At 41.8% G+C, this 22,712-nt stretch overlaps 1 protein-coding gene across 2 annotated transcripts in view; it reads right to left on the bottom strand.

The window, feature by feature from the left end:
- Positions 1-1,265: 1,265 nt before the first annotated feature.
- SUGP1 (SURP and G-patch domain containing 1) overlaps positions 1,266-22,712 on the bottom strand; it is a 61,810-nt gene continuing 40,363 nt past the window's right edge. For both annotated transcript variants that reach the window (XM_043976563.1, XM_043976561.1), the window contains exons 9-14: positions 19,533-19,639; positions 18,619-18,796; positions 11,177-11,283; positions 9,756-9,901; positions 7,125-7,254; positions 1,266-6,086 (exon numbers count right to left, since the gene is read on the bottom strand). In XM_043976563.1, the coding sequence (XP_043832498.1) occupies positions 6,060-6,086; positions 7,125-7,254; positions 9,756-9,901; positions 11,177-11,283; positions 18,619-18,796; positions 19,533-19,639 (695 nt within the window). In that variant the 3' untranslated portion in view covers positions 1,266-6,059. The remainder of the gene's footprint in view (positions 6,087-7,124; positions 7,255-9,755; positions 9,902-11,176; positions 11,284-18,618; positions 18,797-19,532; positions 19,640-22,712) is intronic.

Here is a 22,712-nt window from a genome sequence, read left to right as displayed (position 1 = left end):
AAGGTGCAGAAATGCTTCCTCTGACCAAGGGAGGTCAGATTCCAAGTGTCTTTGTCCACAGATAAGAAGCAATTCAATTCGGTAGGAAAGCATAGTGCCTGGACAACTCAGGAACAAAGTTGAGCTTCCCTAAACTACATCTTTAGAGAGGGGGCCCTTCAGGGGCCACAGTTCTCTGGGAAGATCTTGTTCCCTAGATGGGTAATACAGTTCTTCAGACAGCCCAAAGGCTTTTTCCTCATTTATGAGAGCACTGAACTAAATTGCAACCTTTTTTGAGTCATGGATCTCTTTAACAATCTGGTGAAAGCATATGGGCTTTCTTCTCAGAATTTGTCCCTACATTGAGAATGGAAGGAATGTTAAATTTGTTAGAGATTAGAGAAAAAAGTTTTTCTTCCCATTCAAGATCACAGATCTCTGAAATTTAGACTCCTTCCTCAACAATCACACTGCTATCAACCTTATCACCTTATATGGACTATTCTAATGGAGTTCTCTGCCTCCCATTTGAATGTAAGCTTCTTGAGGGCAGGGATTTCCTTGCTTGCTTCTGGCTCATAGTAAGTGCTTTAATAAATGTTCTATCTAATCTCTCCCTTATCCAGTCATCCTTTGCCAATGTCATCTTTATTTCGGTTGTGGAAGGTGCCTCTGTCCCTTATCTACTGTGTGCCCATGGGTAAGTCACTTGGCCTCTTTGGAAATGTTTCCTCATCTTTAAAATGAAGAGGCTGAATTCAGACTCAGAGGTCCTTTCTGGTGCTTAAATCTACAATCTTCATGTGCTGACTGCTTTCTCAAGAATCTTCAACAGTTCCCTATCTTTTCAGAATGAAATAATTGCCTCAAGTTAACATTTAACACACCCCTCCCCTTCAATCAGACTCTGTCCTTCCAGATTTACCTCATGGTCAGTACATGCCAGCCCCACAATGTTGTTCTGCCCCTTTCCAGACACCTCTGCATTTTTGCACATCGCCACTTACCACCAAACATGTCTAGAACATGAACTTTTCACGTTTCTACCAAGATCCTTCTTGCCTTTCAAGGCACAGCCCAGGTTCTAACTACTCCAAGAAGCCTCCTGTGAATCCTCACACCCGATTTTAAAAGTATCCCTCTGATACATGAAACAAATATAAATCAAAACAACTCTGAGCTTCTCCCTCACACCCAGGAAATTGGCAAATATCACAAAAGATGGGAATAGGCAATATTAGAGGGGTTGTTTTACCCATTGTCTCCCCCATTAGAAGGACTTCCTTGAGGGCAGTTTTAAACCTTTATTTGAGACCCCATAAATGACAGTGCCCAGTATAAGTGTTTAATCAATGCTTGGTTAATATACACTGCTGGTAGAGCTATTAATTGGTCCAACCATTCTGGAAAGCAATTTCATATTATGCCAACAAACCAAATGGCTAAAATGTTCATAACCTCTGCCCCAGAGATCCCACTCCTAGGCACATATGCCAAGGTGGTCACCTTGATATTCATCTACAGCACACCAATTAATGTACACGTTGTCTCCCCTTCAGAATGTGACTTGAAAGCAGGGACTGTTTTTGCCTTCCTTTATATACTCCTGGTGTTTGGTAGACAGTCTGGCACAAAGTAAGCTCACTGATTTGACATGAGAGGGGCTGAACCTGTCATTCATTGCTATAAGAAACTTCCAGAGAAGGCGGAATAACAATAGAAGTGGGTACCTTATCTGTAGTTAATAATTGTAAGGAGCTCCCTTGAGCACTGAAGGTTGAGTGAATGGTCCAGGGTCATACAGCTGGCATGTGCCAGAAGTAGGACTTGAACCAAGATCCACCTAACCATATTGCCTCAGACAAAAATGTAATGGGAATGTTGTTATGCCATCAGAAATGATGACTATGAAGAATTCAGGGTAGCATGGGAATACTTACATGAACTAATGCAAAATGAAGCTGAATCAGGAAAGTAATACACAATTACAATTTAAGTTAGAAGAATAAAAAAAATTTTTTTTAAATGAACCCTACGTAGGACCAAGCTTGTCTCTGAAGAAACAATGAGAAAAGGCCCCTCTCTCCCTTTTTTGCAGAGGTCAGGGGATTCTTTGCATGGAACTTTGCAAACACTACCAGACTTGGCTGATGTTTGTAGATTTTGCTGAACTGCTTGCCCAACCCTTTTTTCCTTATTAAAAGGAAAGCCTTTCAGGGTGGGAGAGGGGAAGGGGAATATTTGAAAATGATGTTTTTTTAAAAAGGGCAACAGATACATCTTTTAACAAGCCTCTTTGTTCTTTCACGTATCTGTATCTCATTGTATTTGTATTTAAGTAGTGCATGCAGGCCTTAACACTCCTATTAGATTGTAAACTCCCTGAAAACAAACTTACTTTTCATCTTTGTTCCTCAGCACAGAGCACATGCAGCTTACACTTAACAGAAGCTGCAGCTGACAAAGGTGAGGGTCATGAACAACAAAGTGGCTGCCAGGGCAGTGGCACCTTGGCACAGGTAGGGATGGAACAACGTGAGACTATTATTCTAAGAGTTCAAAGAATACAAAAGCCCTGACTAGCTTATCCAAGAACATCATTATTATGATAACTGGAAAGAATTTCATATGAATATGGAACATAAAGTTTATAAAGCACTTGTGCAACAAGCATCTCTTTGATCTTCACAATAGCCCAGAAGGAGGGAAATGGCACTTAGGACCATGGCACTCCTTGCCCAGTCCAGGGCTTTAACCATACCATTTAATGGAAATTGCACAGGAAGCCTTGGGGGCTTAGCCCAGAATGCTTTCACTTCAAAGACACAAAGAGACAAGACATGTCACCAGACATCCATCTCTTTTTGTAGGCAGAGGAAGTGACCTTCTGTGGGGTGTGATGTGAAGGGCACCCCAAAGCAGCTCTGCTTCTTTTCCTTCTCCCATTCTCCCCCCTTCCCACCTCCAAGATGAGTCTCACATCATATAATCATTATTTTATGTTACAAAATTTAGGACCTCAGTTAAAACCAACAGTTTTCTTTCCAAAAAGGATGATGACAAAATTCAGCTCAACAAATATTGATTCCTACTGTGTACAAGGGGCCCTGTGCTGGACACTAGGGGAGACAGAAAAGAATAAGACATGGTTCGTAAGCACAAGCATCCATCCATAACAAAGGGATATATATATAACAACATAGATAACTATAGTGCTTATGCAGGGCTTAAACTGGGAAGAGGTTTGGAAATTCAGGATGTATCAGGAGAGGTCTTGTTCCCAGAAAGAGGGTAGTGGTCATCACACTGTCCTCAGTTCTCCTTCTATACAATGTAAACTCTGGCAGGCACGGGAACATTTCACTTTATCTTTCTATTCCCAGGATGTAGCAGAGTGCCTGGCATACAGTAGATGCTTAATAAATAAGTTTCAATTGGACAGCCCACATCTGCAATATCCCAGATCAGTTCTGGGCACATTAAAGGTAGGACACACAAACTAGAGTACACAGGAGAGTGAACAGGATGGGGCAGGCCTAGAAATCAGGTCATTATGAGGTTCAGGTGAAGCAAGTGGGGACATTTAGCTTGGCAGAGAAAAAATAGACTGATAATTCCTACTACCAAGTATCTGAAGACTTGTGATTTGGAAGAGCTTGGATCCAGAGGACAAAACCAGTCACAGCAGGCAGACAGTGCACAGTCGGATTTTGGTGTACCAGAAGGTAAAATTTTCTGACACTTAAGAGAAATTGAAAACTAGAAAGAGCTGCTGGCGTGGGGGGGGGAGGGGGAGAGGAGACACTGTAAAGGGGATTCTTGCTTGTCATGTACAAGTTGTGTTCAGTGTGCTGTGATGTCTCCTCAACTTTCATAGCCACACGACACTGACCATTAGAACGACAGGAAGTTGTAGCAGCATTTTACAGATAAAGAAAACACATTAGGAAAAGTAAGCAGACTGGCCCAAATCCCACCACAAGCAGTCAGGACACCAGGCTCCCACTCCTAACCCTGGAATTTAAGAGTCCCTTTTTCGCCTTGGTTTCCTCACCTGTAAAATAACCGACTAAGTCTAGCCTAGTGCTCCTGCTGTTGTACCACGCTGCCTCTGACTTAAGAACATCTAGTTACCTTGTAGAAAATGAAGATAACCTTTCATCACATCTAAAAAACCCTTCACAACTGGCTCCAACCTATTTACAGATTCTTAGAAACCCAAGTTTCCTTCAAAATTCAGGCCAAGTGCTATCATCTACAGGAAGCCTTTCTTAGTGCCTCCCTTTCCTGTCCCCCAATGTGTACATGCAGTTTTCTCCTGAGGAGGACAGAGATGCCAGTTTTGTTTTTATCTCCCCAGTGCCCAGCACCATGCTTGGCATATGGTAGGTGCTTAATAAATGCTTGCTAATGGATTCTTAGATGGGAAGGACTTTAAAGCAGCCAAAAATCAGACACATGCTCGTGGAGCAGGAAATGGAAAAGTGGGTTGGTCATGCCAAGCTTCCTCTTAGCTCCAAAGTAAAAGAATCCAGGAAGAGACCCAGGCCCCTGCTAAGGGTCCTGGCATATGTCACTGTCTTTAAGGCTCAGTGAATCTTGGGATTTGGTCCCAAAAGTAGAAGTGATGCTCACTTGGAAAGGATTTTGGAGCACAGAAAGTGAGAGCTGTAAGGCATCGGAGAACATCGACTGGTAGAACTGAAAAGGACCTGGGAGTCTGTCTAATCTGACTTCTTCCTTTTATGACAAAAGCAGCAGCTACAGAGTAAACTAACTGGTTCCAAGTGGACTGGGAGTAGTGGTATGTAATTAGTATCTTGAGCTCTCGGGGAAAACACTGGGAAGAACCCTCAGTTTAAGATGTATAACATGCCGGTTTTACCAAAGGGCCAGGCTCGGTCGTGAAGCCTAAAGAAACCACATACTCCCCGGCAAGATGAGCACCACCCCAGACTGGAAAACCTCACCATGCAGAAAAGAGAATTTCAAGAGGCTTTACTGGAAACCAAGTATATTAGAAGGCTCTGAGTTACAGAAGAACAGCTAGGGTGTGAACACACTAAATAGTATATAGAAAGGAAGCTAATTAGGCCCCTGGTGTAAGTGTAAGGCATAGGACATTTTCCTGTTCAGGGAACCTGAGCTCTCCTTCAGGTGGGCAAGTTGGTCACTATAAGGAAACCTCTCACAAAAAGTCACAAAGGAACCTGCAGGTGACCCCATGTTCACAGGAGGTAGAGAAATAAGGATGCATCCCCCAGGGGTTTCTGGAGGTATAGAGCCTCCTCTTTGTTCACAGACTCAAAGGAAAGTGCTGGGCTATGATTCCACATACACCCTCGAGAATTAGGAGCAGGCAAAGGTCCAAAATACTGGCCAGGAGGCTAGGTAAGGGAAATGAAAACTGTATTAAGGTTGGGACTGTTTGTGGCCTCCTAGTGTGAGGACAACCATCTCCTGGTAAACCTGCTACTTAAGCCACAATGTAGGACACAACAATAGAGGATCCAGGTCCTAGTACCAGCTCTGCCATTAACTTGCTGTATGACAGCAGGCTCATTCTCTGGACCTCAGAGTTTTTGTTTGGTTTGGTTTTTTATCAGTAACTTGAGAGGGAGGTTAGATCTCTTAGATCCCTGTCGCTTTACATGTTATATATTCTAAATTCCAATACAGCATGAAGATTCAGTTTCTAATCAAACTATTCTTTATCACTGGAAAGGAGGTATCCCTCAATAGAACATGAGGATTCTGAAAGGATTCTTTGGTGTTTCCCCTTGGAAAGGATACTAGGGACAAGCTTCCATGCTAACCCTTCTTCTTTACTCCTCTATGACACCACCACCTTCACAAAGATGCTGTCATCGAGGAAGGGCGTTATGCTTGTGTGCCCGCCTGCTGGTGCTACAACACTGTTCTGGGTGAAGCAGAGTACTGTGACTTTTAATACATTTTACAGTATTTGCAACAAAGAAGAAAAAAAAGACAGGGTATGGGAGTGGGAGTAATGCAGTTCTATAACATTTCACAGTAAAATTACATTTGTACTGAAAATACTTTTTTTGGGAAAATACTCAGTAGTAAGGTCTTCTGGGATTGTTCTGTGGGGGAAAAAGGAGGAGAAAGTATTAATATTTACAAATATAATCACATAAATTACAACCAGAATTAGCCAATAAACACCTCAACTATAAAATGAATGAAAAGAACTGAGGAGGAGAGGAAGGCAAAGTCCCACTTTCTTCCCACCCTGCAAAGTGCATCCTAGAGCAAGGGTCAAACAAAGAGGCGTATGCTTCAGCCCATGGGAAATTCACATGTAGAACAAAGCTTGATGGGTTCTCTTCCAGACCAACTGCAGTTCCTTTTGTTTGGGGGAGTCTGTTAATACTTGTCTATCTGAGTATCAGATGAATCAAATCTCTACTGTTAAAAATAACCTCAAAGGAAACTGTCCGTCATGTTCTATTCTGAGTAATCGGACCATAGCTGCTAGATGAAAACTCAAAAGGAAAGAAGGAAAAAAGGAGAAAAGGAAACCTCCCAGCAGGAAGGTATGTGCATATTTCACAGATGACTATGATTTGTCTTGCTGAAAAACAATCCCTTTTTTGCATAGTTCTTATTTTTCAAAGCATTTTTGCATACATTACATCTCATTTAAATCTCACAACAACCCCACACAGGGTAAGGTAGGTGTGATAAATATGGTTATTCCCTAATTGCCAGATTTAGGGTCACCTACTCTATATAGAAGGAACACACCAGAGTCAGGAAAATTAAGCAGCATTCTCGCTGATACCTTCAACTGTGCCTGTCATAGAGTCTCTCAGCCTCGATTTGCAGTTGAAAAATGGAAATGTCGGACAGCTAGGTGGTGCAGTGGATAAAGCACCAGCCCTGGATTCAGGAGGACCCAAGTTCAAATCCAGCTTCAGACATTTGACACTTACTAGTTGTGTGACCCTGGGCAAGTCATTTAACCCTCATCCCCCGCCCCACAAATGGAAATGTTATTTCTAATACCTGCCTCACCAGGGTGTTGAGAAGTAAAGCACTATATAGCTCTCATGCACTTAGTAGGTATGGAAGAGTGGCTAGAGGGAAGGATATGTTTTGCCTAAAAAAGATCACCATACCAGCGGGTTAGGTCGAAATCTATAGGCCAACATCATTCTTTTACGGAATGCCTCATATTCATCATCTTCTTTAGAGAGTTCAGCAGGCCGATCTATGCCAAATCCAGCTCCATCCACTGCCGTTGTACCCCTAGAAAGAAACGCATATACAAGATAAGAGAATGAAGACCTGACCTACCTCTGTTCCTTTCTCAGTAGTACCAATGACCTACTTTGCCATGTCATGAAGACATTTTTATGGGATTCCTTTGGTTTTCTTTGCCCTTTACTAAGACCTGACCAAAGAGTTTTCAGAGTTGTGGTGGTTGAAAAGGGGAGAGGACTGTAGGGGATGAGATTTGTATGCATTCTCACACACGCACACACTTGCACACACAACTATGCATTTACCTTGTTTTGAACCAACTAGAAATACGAAAAAACCACATTCAAGACCTGAGAATGTTACAACTAGAGAAGACCTGAAGAGGTCATCTAATTAAGTTCAATCATTTTACAAAGGAGGAAGTGAGGCCCGGAGAAGAGAAGGTGGAATTTGTCGAAAGTCAGAGTCAATAAGTAGAAAAGCCAGTACTTGAATCCAATTCCTGTGCTCTTTCCATTACAACAGAGCTTAGTCTGCGATCTCACAGCTAAAAAATTAGGAGTGACTCTTCTCTTTACACAAAAGCATTTATTATAGAATTTCTTAAAATACCAATCTCTTTAGCTTACTTAAAATACAAAGCCCAAATTATTTTAGAGATGTTTGTACAGAGGTGTGCACACACATGTATACATGATATGGTTAGGGCTGAAGAGGTGGCAACAATGGCTGTCCTGCGTGGCTGTATACATGTATTGGCTGTCCTGGTTTGTCAAGGACACTGCACAGTTGGGAAATACTATTCCAGAGCAAATCTTGCTCAGAGCATTTCTTGGATATTAATGGGTGGGATGAGGTAAACTCCTTCCCTGTTGCACTTAACTCAATTCGACCAACATTTATGTAAGTATGCTATGCGGCAAATCCCATTTCTGACCTGTACTAGCTGTGTGACTGTGGACAGGCACGTAAGCTCCCAGCCCAGGCAGCTAAGACTCAAAGCTGCTTAAGCTGCATCGGAGACAGGAGTTCCCCACACCTAGGAAATCACACACAGCTCCCTTGTGTCCTCCAGCCCCAAACCCTCTTTGCCAGGCACCATTCCAGGTACCAGTGATACAGAAACATACGTGAAACAGTAACTTTAAAGAGCTTATCTTCTGGGGCAGCTGGCGGTGCAGTGGACAGAGCGTCAGCCCTGGAGTCAGGAGGACCTGAGTTCAAATCCAACCTCAGACACTTGACACTTACTAGCTGTGTGAACCTGGGCAAGTCACTTAAACCCCAACTGCCTCACCAAAAAAGAAAGAAAGAAAGAGCTTATCTTCTACTGGGAAAATACAACATACACAAAGAAGTATCTGATAAGGGAAACGGAGGAGGTAAAGACTACTAGCAGTTTAGGAAGCTGTAACAATTCTCTCTAGGGTCATAAGCACTGATTCACTAATCTTTCATAAGTACTGGTATGTACATAGATGTTTGTGTATTGTCTGCCCAATTAGACTGTGAGCTCCTGGAGGGCAGCAGCTGCCTTTCTTTGTTTCTGCAGTCCTCTGCACAATGCCCGGCACATAGTAAGGGCCTCTGCTCTCCAGAGCTTGAGTGATAGTAGAGGGCCTTCAAAGGCATTAAGACGAAAAAGTCCAAGGTCTGGCCCCAGAGGAAGGATCTATCAAGTTTCCTGAGGCTGGGTGGTCAAGGCCTACAGGCTGAGGGATTCAAAGGGGTCAGTACTGGAATATGGTGTGCTCTACAAGCCAGCAACTCTGGTCCCAACTTTGTCAAGGGCCAGCCATAAGACTGCAAGCAAGTTACCCTCTCAATTCCTTATTTATAACAAAGATGTAGGTGATCTCTATAAGGTCTCTTCCCACTGAAATCTTATGGGCAGTACATTTCAGAGATCAAGGCAAAAATCTTAAGGATACTCTACAAAAGCCAAGGAAAGGACTAAGCCTGATTCCCTTAAAATACAGATACATCTACAGGTTAAATTCTCTGTGTTATTACTTCTTCCTGTTCCACTACAGGCAAATGCCTACATTCATTTCAATGTCTGTAAGGCCCAGCTGCAACACTGCCATCTCCCCAACAAAGCCCTCCCAAAGTCTCCCAGTTGGAAGCGATTTATGAAGCACCTCAGGGTCTGACTATCCAGCACTGCTCTCTTCTTCTCATGCACTCACCAGGGGGGATCCTGTGTCCAGAGGATCCAAAGGCTATCACTGTGATTGTCTTGGGTATAGCCTATGTATCAGCTGGGTATCACAGAGGTATCCTTGGGTACCACTGTATCACCTGTGTCACCACCTGTGTATCATCCATATATCCCTATACTTCCCTGTGCATCCCTACGTCCTAACTTCTTCAGAAACAGGTTAGCATCAGCATCATCTGCAGCGCAGAACCCAAGGCCTCACCTCTAGTGGTTGCTAACAAATGTATGTTGAGCTGGTACTGAGTAGGGGATTGGAAAAGCAGCAGTTCTGAAGGACTAAGTGAGATAATACCACTTATGGAGCATGTCCCAGCCATTTACTTACTTGTTAACAGGATTTTTGATCCCTTGCCCTTCTGAGCCAAGGCCTTCACCCTCCTTCCAGCCCATCTTCACCAACATCTGGTAGCCAATGTTCTCCACAGTCAATTTGAATTCTTTGTACTCTGAGTAGTCTGGCTCACGGCCTTCCTGCAGAGGTAACAGATCTTACTGGCTAAGGTGAAAGAGAGAGCCTGGCCTGACCTGGAAGCCAGAAGTTAGTATGAACTGCTGAGCTTTGGCCCTGGCTGGCTTTTTGACATCCAGCAAGATACTTCACTTCTTCTGTTAACAGTTAGGATTTCCTCATTTGTAAAATGAAGGGACTGGATTAGATTATCCATAAGGTCCCTTCTTGTTTCGACAGTATGAGTTGATGAGTCCGTGTAAAAGGTATTTTAAGTTACTGAAGAAAGGTCTGTGTGGCTCTCCCTTTTAAGTTTCACTTTCCAGTGGCCTTGGGAAGTAATCCCATAACTGCAGCTTAAATACCATTTGCTTATTGCTAGGAGGGATATTTTCTGTTATAGATATCTCCCCATAGTAAAAGGGTACTAGCCATTAACTTTTTTCCAGATGTTAAGAGACTCAAGTCTTTCTCTGGCACACTTAACAAGAGGACCAAGGGCCATAACATTCTGTTCTGTGTTCAAACTGCACATACTAATGATTTCAAGTGGGCTTCAGCTTTCCATCAAACTTGAGTGATATGTGCTAACTGCCTGACACTTGTCAACAGCTCCAGTTAGTTCTAGCCGACACAAGAAAAACTTCCCTAGGGTTTCAAAAGTCAATTACGAGGCAATAATAAACAAAGGCTACTGAAACAATGCCCACTATGCACTAGAGTCAGCAGCCTGAAGAGGCTGAGAGAGTAAATATGTAAGGCTGGTGTACCCTTAGCAGCTGCCTTCACATTTAGCCTGGGGCTCAAATCTCCTAATGGCAGGGACTTTTACAACTCATCTGATTGGCCTTTAGCATCATCTTTCAGAAGAAGGTTCTGGAAGAGCAAGACTTCTGTGTTCATTTTAGGACTATGTGCTCCAGGAAACTCCCCTCCTACAGTATCTGGGATTCCTCCCTTAACTGGCCTATAGCATGAATCTGTCTTCCTCTGAGTTAGCCCACTCATGACTCGTAAGTGTATCCAATTCTTGTGTTCTCTGAAGAGGGAGCCCTCTGGGAGAGAAGTACCACTAATTTGGAAGAAAGAAGTAGAAAACTGGCCTGAGGTGGTTAGAGTGCTAAGGGGGCTGCTGAGGAAAATTAGGCCCAGCGTAGCTCACCTCTGTATCATGGCACAAAACTCAAATGAGATCGTACATAAAGAACACTTTGAAAACCTCTAAGAACTATGAAACATCAGAGAACAGAAACACCCCCTCGACACTAAAAGTCGGTTCACTTCTCCTTCTTCCTTACCTTTAATGCCTTGAATGTCTCCATGAACTTCTCCAACTCATCAGGGGGCAAGAAATCGCCAATGAAGTGCTTTCCTCTGCCCATTTTAGTCAATTGCTCTGCCCATTCTATACAGAGATGTGGGAAAAGTAAAAACATTCCCAGCCCAATGAGAAAATGAAAATCAACTGTAGCCCCTCCCTCTCACGTGTGTGTGTTTGAGTGTATGTTCTATGTATATATGTATGTGTGTATGTAAATACACATACACATACACATATATACATATATACATACACAAATATGTTCTCTGAGGGAGAAGGGGGGGAAAGAACCATTTTTTAGCACCTATGTTGCAGGTACTATACTGAGTGCTTTACAAATACCTCATCTGATTTCAGCAATTAGCCTAGCTGGGCATCAAGTATCTTGCTTTACTAGGACCTAGAATAATCAGGAAATTCCCATTTTAATATCCAGTTCTACTGTACAACCAAGTTATTTCCACATCTTAACAGCTTTGCTGATGTGCTACCACAAATTCTATTAAAGGAAAATCTCCAATAGAGTCACTTGGCAGTTAATGCAAGCAATAAAGATGAGATTACAAGACAAGTGTGTTTTTCAAACCTGCTCTTTCACTTACTACACTAAGCTGTGTAACCTTTACAAGTTCTCTTCCTTTCCTGATTTTTAAGGCAGCTAGGTTGCACAAATGACAGTGCTGGAATCAGAAAGACCTGAGTTCAAAACCTGCTTCAGACACTAGCTGTGTGACCCTAGGCAAGTCATTTAACATCTCTCCATCTCAGTTTCTGGCGATAATAGAAGCTACTCTGTTGTAAGGTTTAAATAATGTATGGTCGTTTTAAGGATCAAATAAGGTAACATATGTAAACTGCTCTTCAAACCATAACGGGTTTATATAAATGCTAAGCTATTATTTCCCATTTGTAAAATAAGGAAAGTTAGAATAGATGACCTCTAAGGTGCCTTCTGCCTAGAATATTTTAGGACTCAATATTGTTCTTTTGGTACAGAATTTGTAAAAGTTACTCATATTGACAGCCCAAAATATGTTTAACAATAATAACAATGATAGCTAGTATTTATATAGTGCCTGAAAGTTTGCAAAACACAACAATTATTATCTCATTTGATCCTTACAACCACAAAAGGTGGGTGCTATTATGATCCCAATTTTAGAAATTAAGAAACTGAGGTAGGCAAGGGTTAAATGTATTATCCAAAGTCACACAAGCTATTAAGTGACTAAGGCTGGATTTGAATTCAGATCTTTCTTTTTTCTATTTTGAAAATATTTTTTCCCACCTGGGAAACAATTTTTACAGTCAATGTTTCTAATAAAGGCCTCATTTTTGAAAGTCATTCCCCAATTGAGAAACGATCAAAGGATATGAACAGGCAGTTTTCAGATAAACAAATTAAAGCTATCTATAGTCAAAAGAAAAAAATGTTCTGTCACTACCAATGAGAAAAATTGCAAATTAAAATAACTCTGAGGTACTACCTCACACCTATCTGATTGGTTAATATGACAAAAAAGGAATGTGACAAATGCTGGAGATGTGAAAAAATTGGAACGCTAATGTATTGTTGGTGGAGTTGTGTGATCTAATCCAACCATTCTGGAGAGCAATTTGGAACTATGTCCACAGAGCTATAAAACTGTATACCCTTTGACCCAGCAATACTACTACTAGGTCTGTATCCCAAAGAGATCATTAAAAAAAAAAGGAAAAGGACCCCCATGTACAAAAATATTTATAGTTGCTCTTTTTGTGGTGGCTAAGAATTAGAAATTGAGGGGATGGGGCAGCTAGGTGGCACAGTGGATAGAGCACTGGCCCTGGATTCAGGAGGACCTGAGTTCAAATCCGACCTCAGACACTTGACACTTACTAGCTGTGTGACCCTGGACAAGTCACTTAACCCCACTGCACCGCCAAAAAAAATAAAAAGAAATTAAGGGGATGCCCATCATTTGGGAAATGGCTGAACAAGTTTTGGTATATGAATGTAATGGAATACTAATGTGCTCTAAGAAATGATCAACAGGTTGACTTCAGAAAACCCTGTAAAAACTTATATGAACTGATACTGAGTGAAGTGAGCAGAACCAGAACATTGTACACACAGTAAAGAGACATTATGTGATGATCAACTGTGTAACGATTGGAATAACGCCACCTGCTGGATACTTACTGTAGAAGAGTTCTGCCCATGAAGGGAAGGTCTTTGAGGGCAAGACCAGGAGTCAGGAAGTGACGCAGGCTAGTGGGAGGAGGAAGGAAGAGACTGGCGCTCAGTCTCGCTCTCTTTCCTCTGGACTCTGGCGGAGAAGGGAGCTAGAAATGTGCTCTCCCTTTAATAGATAGGAATCTAGGCCTTTCTCTCTCTCTTTACCAAATTCTTATTCTCCTTAATAAATGCTTAAAAGTCTAACTCTTGCTAAAGCTTGTAATTGATTGGCGACCACTCATTAGATATTTTAGACAGTTTAGCTAGAATTTTAGCCCTTAACAACTGTGAAAAACTTAGCTCTTCTCAACAATACACTGATTTAAGACAATTCCAAAAGACTCATGATAGAAAATATTCTCCACATCCAAAAAAAGAACTATGGAGTCTAAATGCAGATTGAAGCATACTATTTTCGCTTTATTTATTTTCTTTCTTGTGCTTTTCCCCTTTTGTTCTGATTCTTTTCACAACATGACTAATGTTTAACATGATTTAACCTCTATCAGATTGCTTGCTGTCTTGGGGAGAGGGAAGGGAAGGGAGGGAGAAAAATTTGAAACTCAAAATCTTACAAAAATAAAGATCAAAAACTATCTTTTACATGTAGTTGAAAAATAATACTATTAAGGAAAAAATAAAAACAACAAAAAACAACAAAAAAAGAAAAAAATGTATCTTTTCCCTCAATTGCATGTAAAGACAATTTTTAATATGTATTTCTTTTTAATTGAGTTCCAAATTTTCTCCCTCCCTCATCTCTCCCTTCCCTGAGATAAGGAATTTTATATAGGTTATACATGTTCAACCATGAAAAACATATTACCATATTAGTCATGTTGTAAAAGAAAAAAATATATTCAAAGAAGAAAAAAAAATGAAAAAATAAAGAAAGTGAACAACAGGAGAAGCTAGGTGGCAAGGTGCATAGAGCACCGGCCCTAGAGTCAGGAGTACCTGAGTTCAAATCCAGCCTCAGACACTTAACACTTACTAGCTGTGTGACCCTGGGCAAGTCACTGAACCCCAATTGCCTCACTAAAAAAAAAAAAGTGAACAACAGTATCCTTCTCTTTCTCTGGAAGTAGATAGCATTTTTCATCATGAGTCCTTTGGAAGTGTCTTGGACCATTTTATGGCTGACAATAGCTAAGACATTCACAGTTCATCATCATGAAGTATTGCTTGAACTCGGGTCTTTCTGACTCTAGGTCTATGGCTCTATCTACTGTGCCACCCAGTTGCCTCTAATCAAACTAGATATAATCAATAAGCATTTATTAAATGACTACTAGTCACTTAACAATGCCAGGCACTGGGACTATAAAGACAAAGGCAAAACAATTCCTTCTTTTGAAAATCTTACATTTTAATAATAATAATAATAATAAGCATATATCCAGTTTTATACAAAACAGACATAAGGTAACCTTGGGAAAGAAAGCTTTAGCAGCCAAGCTGGAGCTTAAGCTGAGTTGCTGAGGGAACAGAGATCTGAGGAGGAGGGAATACATTACACACAGAGAAGATGAGAAAAGCAAAGGCAAAGAGGAAACAGATGAAGGCGTGCGAGGACTGGCAAGAAAGTTACCTGGGCTGGACAGTGAGATGGGTGAAGAGGGCTAATGTGCAATAAGGCTGGAAAAGTGGGATGGGAGGAAGATAGGAAGAGCTTGAAAAGCCAAACAGAGAAGCTTGTATCTGATCCTGGAGAGGGAGCAAAAGGATGTAAGCAGACCAAGCAAGAGACCACTGCAACAGACCAGACAAGAGGTGTCGAGGGCTGCAACTAGAGTGGAGGCAGTGAGTAAAGGCAATGTATGTTGAGAGAAGCTGTGAAGGTAGAATGACAAGAATTAGCAACTGATGATGAATGTGAATGGATTTTTTTTTTAAAATAACAAGTCTTTTTGGTTCCTGGATGGTGAAGGTAATAAAAAGAGAAAAGGCTTAGGAAAAAGACAGAGTATGAAAGGCCAACCGATGAAGATCTCAAGCCTTGCTGGTGTCATAGACTCTGAAGCATAAAGGAATGAGTATCACACCTCCCTGCTTCAAAAACTTCTCTTAGCTCTGATGCTCTATTTCTAGGATATTACTGTGTGAACTACTGCCCTATCCTGGTTTTGATTAAGTAATTCAGGCACTCCTTTACAACTCATTTCTTCTGTAAGATGAGAAGGGCCCTATTGTTTGAAGGGCTCCACTAACCTGGGCATTACCAGCTATGAAGCACTTTCTAAGAAAAAAAAAGCAATTAAAGAGACTCAAAATTATATTGTACTTATTTTGCCTGTGTAAACAGTATGCCCCCTGAGGAGAATGTATGCTTCTCGAAAACCAGGCCAGTTTTTTGTTTTGTCTTTGAAACCCCAGTACCTGGCACAGTGCCCTACACATACTGTGTGCTGAAGGGTTTGAGGAACCCAACAGTGCTTTACAGTTTATCAATCTCTTTCTTCACAATGGTCCTATGGAATAGGCAGGACTAATATTACTATCTCCAGGGTGCTGGCCTGGGCAGATCAATATAGAAAACAAGCTGTTGCCCATGCAGCAGGTTTTCCCTCTCCTCGACATTGGTGGATCCAAAGGAGAGGCAGAGCCAATACAGTTTGGCACCAGTGCCACCACAGGAGTTGCCAGAGGGATGTGATGTCCAACATCCAACTGCCTAAGGGACTCCAGCTACTCCATATGGGGTAGATACAACACGGTATGCAGCAGTTATAAGTCACTCAGGAGCTGCAGCTCCCACACTGGACTGCACAGCCACACTGTGGCCTGTGGCTCTTCAAGGCACTGATCCATGGTCGTCCTCGACTGGTGGAGGCCTACTAATATTACTATCACTATTTTATAGAGGAAAATGAGGCTCCAAAAAGTGAACTGACATACTCAAAATCACAGCATCACAGCTCAGGCACATACCCATGCCTTAAAACTCTTAGTCTGGGATCCTCTCCATTTCATTCATTGCCTTTTAAGACCATATTATGTTACATTCAAATACTGTCACTATACAAGTATTTACTCTCTCTAGAACTAGTTACTCATTTCCTTTCATGCCATCCCCCTTATTTAATACTTCCAGCCAATTTATGAGTGTTTGCAAACTATTCCAAATAACTGTCTTCCTTAAATAGCCACAACAAGATACAGTAGATAAAAAATGGAATCAGGTAGATTTAGGTTCAAGTGCCACCTCTCATACTGTGTGATCCTGGGCAAGGCACTTCACTGCTCCAGGCAACCCTTGAAGACTATAAATTTCGAAACAGCTGTCCATCTGAATTGATGAAGTTTCCTACACTGATGAGATAAATCATATAAACCCCCCAAATTCCTTCCATATAGAAACAAGAGATTTCCATTTTATCCAGTAGTGCCTACAGCACTGAATATAAAGAAACAATTCCTAAGGTAAGAACTATCCCAAAGTGGGATGGGAAGTAGTAAGCAGCTTTTCCCCCAACTCTCCATCTTTGTATGTCTTCAAGGACAGCCTGGATTAATACTTATTAGTGATGATGTAGAAAGATTCCTATTTCAGTTAGACGAGGTGATCTTTGAAATCCTTTCCAACTCTGAGACTATGTAAACTTGGGTGTTCTCTTGAGCTCCTTAAAATGAGATTCTACCTGCAAGCTTCCTTTATCTTTCTTCTCTGAGCAGGGATGCCCATTCCTGGACATTTTTAGTCTGGTCCTCAAAAACAGCAACACTTTCAAATGCAGACTGGTTCCCATACAGTGTGAAGTTACTCTTCAACATATCTATCTAGTTCTTTGTACCAAATCCTACTTTGTACTTCTTATGGTCAGAATCATGAGGGATCCCAAGAAGGCACTCTCTTACAAACACTGTATGGGATCAGTTCCAGTTGAATGAAGTCCAGGGAAGACTGGAAGAAGGAGCCAGGATATGCATGACCTTGTTTAAAATTCACATGAACCTGTGAGGCCGCTAAGTCCAACAAACCATAATTTTTCCATCAGGATCACCTCCTCACATCATGACTGATACTAGCCTAGAGCTTCAGATTCCTTGCTGTGACTCTGCTTCCCCTTTAAGCACTACCACCCAACTCTGGTCCACCAGCTTCTCTGCCTCATTTCATCTTGATTTTTTGCCCTTACTTTCTCACTTCCACCCACACAGCCCTTTTCATCATCCCTTTCCCCTTGTAACGGGCTAATATTCTAGCTAGTCTGTCTAAAATATCTAATGAGTGGTCACCAATAAATTATAAGCTGTAGCAAGAGTTAGACTTTTAAGCTTTATTAAGGAGAATAAAAATTTGGTGGAGAGAGAAAGGCCTAGATTCATCTATCTATCAAAGGGAGAGTGCATCTTTAGCTCCACTCTCCACCAGAGTCCTCATGAAAAGAGCGGGAGCCAGCCTCGCCCCTTCTTCCTCCCACAAGCCAAAGTCACTTCCTGAATCCAAAGAAAAGCCACATGTCTTGCCCTCAGGCGCCTTCTCCTCATGGCAGAGCTTTCCTATAGTAAGTCTCCAGCAGGTGGCGTCATTCCAATTGTTACACCCTGCTCTCTATGCTCAGCCATGGTCTTTGCAGAGAGAAGTCCTCTGAGAGAGAGTACACCTGACTTACATTGGGGAGCTGCCCATGCCTACCAGCCCTACCTGTTCTACACCAAGGCATCTTAAAGTCAGGGGAGCAGGAAGATATCTTGCCCTGATGCCGATAGCCACAGCCTCGTTGTGATGTCTTGAGGACAGCCAAAAGAGAATTCTCGGTCTAGGCATCTCGGAATTTGAAGGGAGGGTGGATGTCTTGGAGTTCAGCGTCCCCACAATACCACCCTCTGTAAGTGACCATCCAGCCCCAGCATCTCCAGCATCCAAGTGCACCGTGGCATGAGGCAGCCCTCTCTGCTCCTGGACTGTCCTGATCAGGAAGCTTGTCCCTACACTGAGGTGTTGGACTATGGATCCTTTTACCAGTTCCTCAGGGACTAAGTAGAATAAACCTTCCCTCTCTACCTCATGACAACCTTCAGATACAAAGGCAGGTATCAGATCACTCCTGGTCTTCTTTTCTTCTGACTAAACATTCCAAAATTGTATCCAAACCTTTCTGTTCCCTGTTTCTTTGTACCAGGATCAAAGCCTACTTGCCCCAAATCCTGTGGATGTTACCTAAGTCAAACCTATACCTTTGTGATCATGGACTTACCTCGTGTCTTGTCCATCTCCATTCGACGAAGCTGATGCTCCCACGTTCCCAGCTCATTGTCCACCTCCTCGTCACTATCATAATCATGCTGGTGTTGCTGGACAGCCTTCTCCCACATAAGCTGCATGTCCTGCATGGCCCGTTTGTGCTTCATAATCATGTCATACATCTGCTGCATCTGGGGGGAGATAGCATTAGGTTCCAGCAAGGGCATGTGATAAAGTCAAGTCCCATAGCTTGCCAGGCTAACCGGCTAAGCTTCTACATGACTAATAATCAGAGAAAATAGGAAACTGGATAACGTCCTCCAACAGGCTACAGTTAACATCTGAAAGCTGATTTTGTTATGGGGCAGTCACAATCTGTCTTCCCATCACCCTGGAATTGAAGTAGACACCAAGACCTCAGCCCTAATACAGAGTGATGACGGTTTCTTTGCTGCTTGTCCACTGGAGTGAGGGGACCTAAGTTTGAGCCGCAATTTTAGTTCTCGAGAGCTGGGAGAGTCACCTTTCTTCTCTGAACCTTCATTTCCTTATTTGCAAATAGAGACAATAACCACGGTCCTGGATTCCTCATATAGTGATGAAAATCAAAGCTGCCCCTCCTAAAGGAACTGGATCTGATGCCCTCAAGGCCCAAAAGGAGCTACAACCTGCCCATGTCCTCAACCCTTCTTTTAACATTCTAGGTCCGGGACAGTCCTCAGGGCAACCTAGGGTCTTCCTCCAAATCATGGCAACTATAGACAAAGAAATACAACTGTGGATTTTGAAATGGGGAGAAGACCAACTGAGGCAGTGCATGTGAAGGATTTGATAAACCCTCAAGTAAAAAAGAAATGTCAGCTGGTACTGTTATTAGCATACCCCCATAAGTGGGGGGAAGGGGCTCAGCGCCCCTTCCAGGCTTACCTCCTGCTGCTCCTTCAGCTGCTTCTTCTGGGCATCTGAGAGCTCTGTCACCCCCACGAGGCCAACAGGTTTTCCTTTCTCATAACCAAGCCCTTTAAGGTCCTGAACTGTAAGAGAAAACACTGAGTTGGTCACCTTGGAAGGTACTCAATTTACTCTGAGACAGAGAAATCATTGTCATTTCAAGCGGGTTAAGACACCACTTGATTTCCTAAGCACACAAGACCAAGAGCTCAAATAGGGGTGTGAACCTTGACTGGACCACTGACTAGCCACGGGAACTTGAACACAATCACTTAACCCTAATGAAACCTCATTTCTGTACTATGTCCTTTAAAAATTCAATGAGAGGCTAAATGAAAGAATACCTAAAACCAAAACATAAGTCTCAGTTGTTAGGTTCTTTTTTTTGGGGGGGTGAGGCAGTTGGGGTTAAGTGACTTGCCCAGGGTCACAGAGCTAGTAAGTGGCAAGTGTCTAAGGTCATATTTGAACTCAGGTCCTCCTGAATCCAGGGCTGGTGCTTTATCCACTGCACCAACTAGCTGCCCCGAGTTGTTATGTTCTTAATGCCTCCTTATCTAGGTATCCCCTATGTCAAAAATTCAGAAAAAAGTCAGTCAAGAAACATTTATTAGGCCTCTATTATGCACCAGGCACTATGCTAAGCATTAGGGCTATAAAGAAAGGCAACAAGTGCCTGCTCTTAAGGAGCTTACAGGAGAATAAAGGCAGATGAAAACAACGTTATGGAGAGGGGAAGAAAAGAGAACCAGAAATCTCTGCCAAAACTAGTTGGAAAACAGAAATGGACTGTTGTGAGTACATTGCTCCACTCCTGAAAACCCTTTATTAGCAAGTGAATAAAAACCATATTGCTTAACCTGGCCTCCAAAGACCTATACCATTTCATTCATAACCTCTCTCTGCAGTCTTCTTGCACCATTCCCCTTCATATAGTCTGCTATCTCCCCTTCATATACACAGATGTTGTATAGCCAGGTAGGGTGATCAGAAGTGTGCTCCAAGGAGTTAAATTTAGAGAATATTAATGACACCACTTCAGTGAAGACTACTTCTTCCCCTTGTCCTTGGCTGAGCACCAAGCCCCACCCTCAAACCCCCAGGTAGAAGTGAGCTTTTCTGCATCGTTCTTAATGCAACTGTCATATTTTAGCCTGCACTATAGTTACCTATTGTTTTCATCTTCCATACAAGCCAATAAACACAATTAAGGCCAGGGGCAATTTTATTCACCTTTCCATCCCACCCAGGCAAGGCCCAGAATGGTGAATTGTACATAGTAAACACTTCATAAATGCTGACAGAATGAAAGGGAAGCATTAAGTCCTGGAAAGTGTCAGTCAATAAACATTTATTAAGAGCCTACAATGTACCAAGCACGGTGCTAAGCTCTTAGGATACAAAAAGAGGCAAAAGACAGTCTTTGCCTTTATGGAGCTCACAATCTAATGGGGGAGACAAAGAGCAATCAAATATGTACTAATAAGCAATGTTCCAGGATAAGTAGAAAACAACTAAAAGAGGGAAGGCACTAGAATTAAGAAGGGTTGGGAAAGGCTTCATGTAGATGGGATTTTAAGTGGAACTTAAAGGAAGCCAATAAACAGAGTTTATAAGAGAAAGCATTCTAGGGACAGCCAGAGAAAACGTCCAAAGCCAAGAGATGGAGTGTCTTACTCACAGAACAACAAGGAGGCCAGTGTCACTGGATCAAAGAGTATATGGCAGAGTAAGAACATTAGAAAGGTTTTTTTAATGGCTACAATACAAAGGGTTTTGAATAGAGGATTTGTATTTGATCCTGGAGAGGACAGGGAGCCTTTGGAATTGACTGAGTTTGGGGGAGAGTTGTTGGGACTTGTGCTTTAGGAAGATCACTTTGGCAGCTGAATGGAGGATGGATTTGACTGGAAAGAGCCTTGAGGCAGGCCGACCCACCAGGAATGAGGCGATAAATGCCTGCATTGGGTTGTGAGCCTGAGGGACTAGGAAGATGGTGTTGCCCCCTATGGTAAGAGGAAAGGTGGAGGTAATTTAGGGGCAAATGTAATGAGTTTGTTTTGGAGATGTTAAGTTTAAGACATGTATAGGCTATTCAGTTAATGACTAAATGAAATGACTAAAAGGTAGCTGGAGATAAAAAACTGGAGGTCAATAGAGAGATTGGAGCAGCACAGGTGGTAACAGAGCTCTTTAACATCTAAATTGTTTATACCTTCATTCTTTGCAGAGGTGGGAGTCTATAGGAAGTAGAATATTATATATATTATCAGGTTTGATATTTATATAAGCAACTTGAAATACTGACCAGTTACTTTGCAAAACTGCCTGTTTTCTTTCTCTCTTTTTTTTTTTTTAAGTAAGGAAGATTAAAACCAAGCCTGTTTTGACATGCCCCCTGGAATGTGGGAAAGTTGATTTCAAAGGGTTCAGGAAAAGGTTAGCTTAGTTAATCCCATGTCTTGAAGTTTAGTATAGGAAGTCACTATGGGAAAAATGGGAAGTTCTCAAGAATGAAATTCTGAAGACCAAAATGGAAGCAATCCTGATGGAGAAGAAAGAGGCAAGTTGCTTAAGAAGATGTTGACACAAAGGGAAACTCATTAATCCATTTAGATTTTGCTCTTAATTTTTCACATATATTTTGTTTTCAAATCACTTTGATTTCTGAATATGTCTCTTCCTATCTCCCCTGCTCAGTGAATAATCCCTTATAACAGGTTTTGAAAAGGACCAGATGGTAAGTATTTTAGATTTTGTGGATGAAGAGGCAAAATCAAGGATATTATGTAGATACTTATATATACCAAGAGAGAAAACAAATTTCCACATTTTTTGATGAAATTCAAAATATTTGAGCGTGATTTTTGTAGTACAGGTCTACGAATGAGAAGAATAAAATTCTTTTTGGGGGGGTGAGGTTACCATTTTGCTTAATAGTTAAAAGTTACTATGCCCTAACAAAATCAGTTATAAATACTCATCTGTTAAATGCTGGTTTGTAATGAGATTTTAGATATTTCATCTTTGAAAAGATACTGCCAATACTGATACCAATCTACAACATATCATTTTGAGGACCCTCGCCTGGAAGACATTTATAAAAATCTTTTAGATCCTTCTTTTTATATTTGTATTTCAGTAAGTCATTACATT

The sequence above is a fragment of the Dromiciops gliroides genome, chromosome 1 (genome assembly GCF_019393635.1).
Source record: "Dromiciops gliroides isolate mDroGli1 chromosome 1, mDroGli1.pri, whole genome shotgun sequence".
Classification (NCBI taxonomy): Eukaryota; Metazoa; Chordata; class Mammalia; order Microbiotheria; family Microbiotheriidae; genus Dromiciops; species Dromiciops gliroides.
The sequence above is the reverse complement of the archived record's forward strand: the minus strand, read 5'-3'. Positions and strand labels throughout refer to the sequence as shown.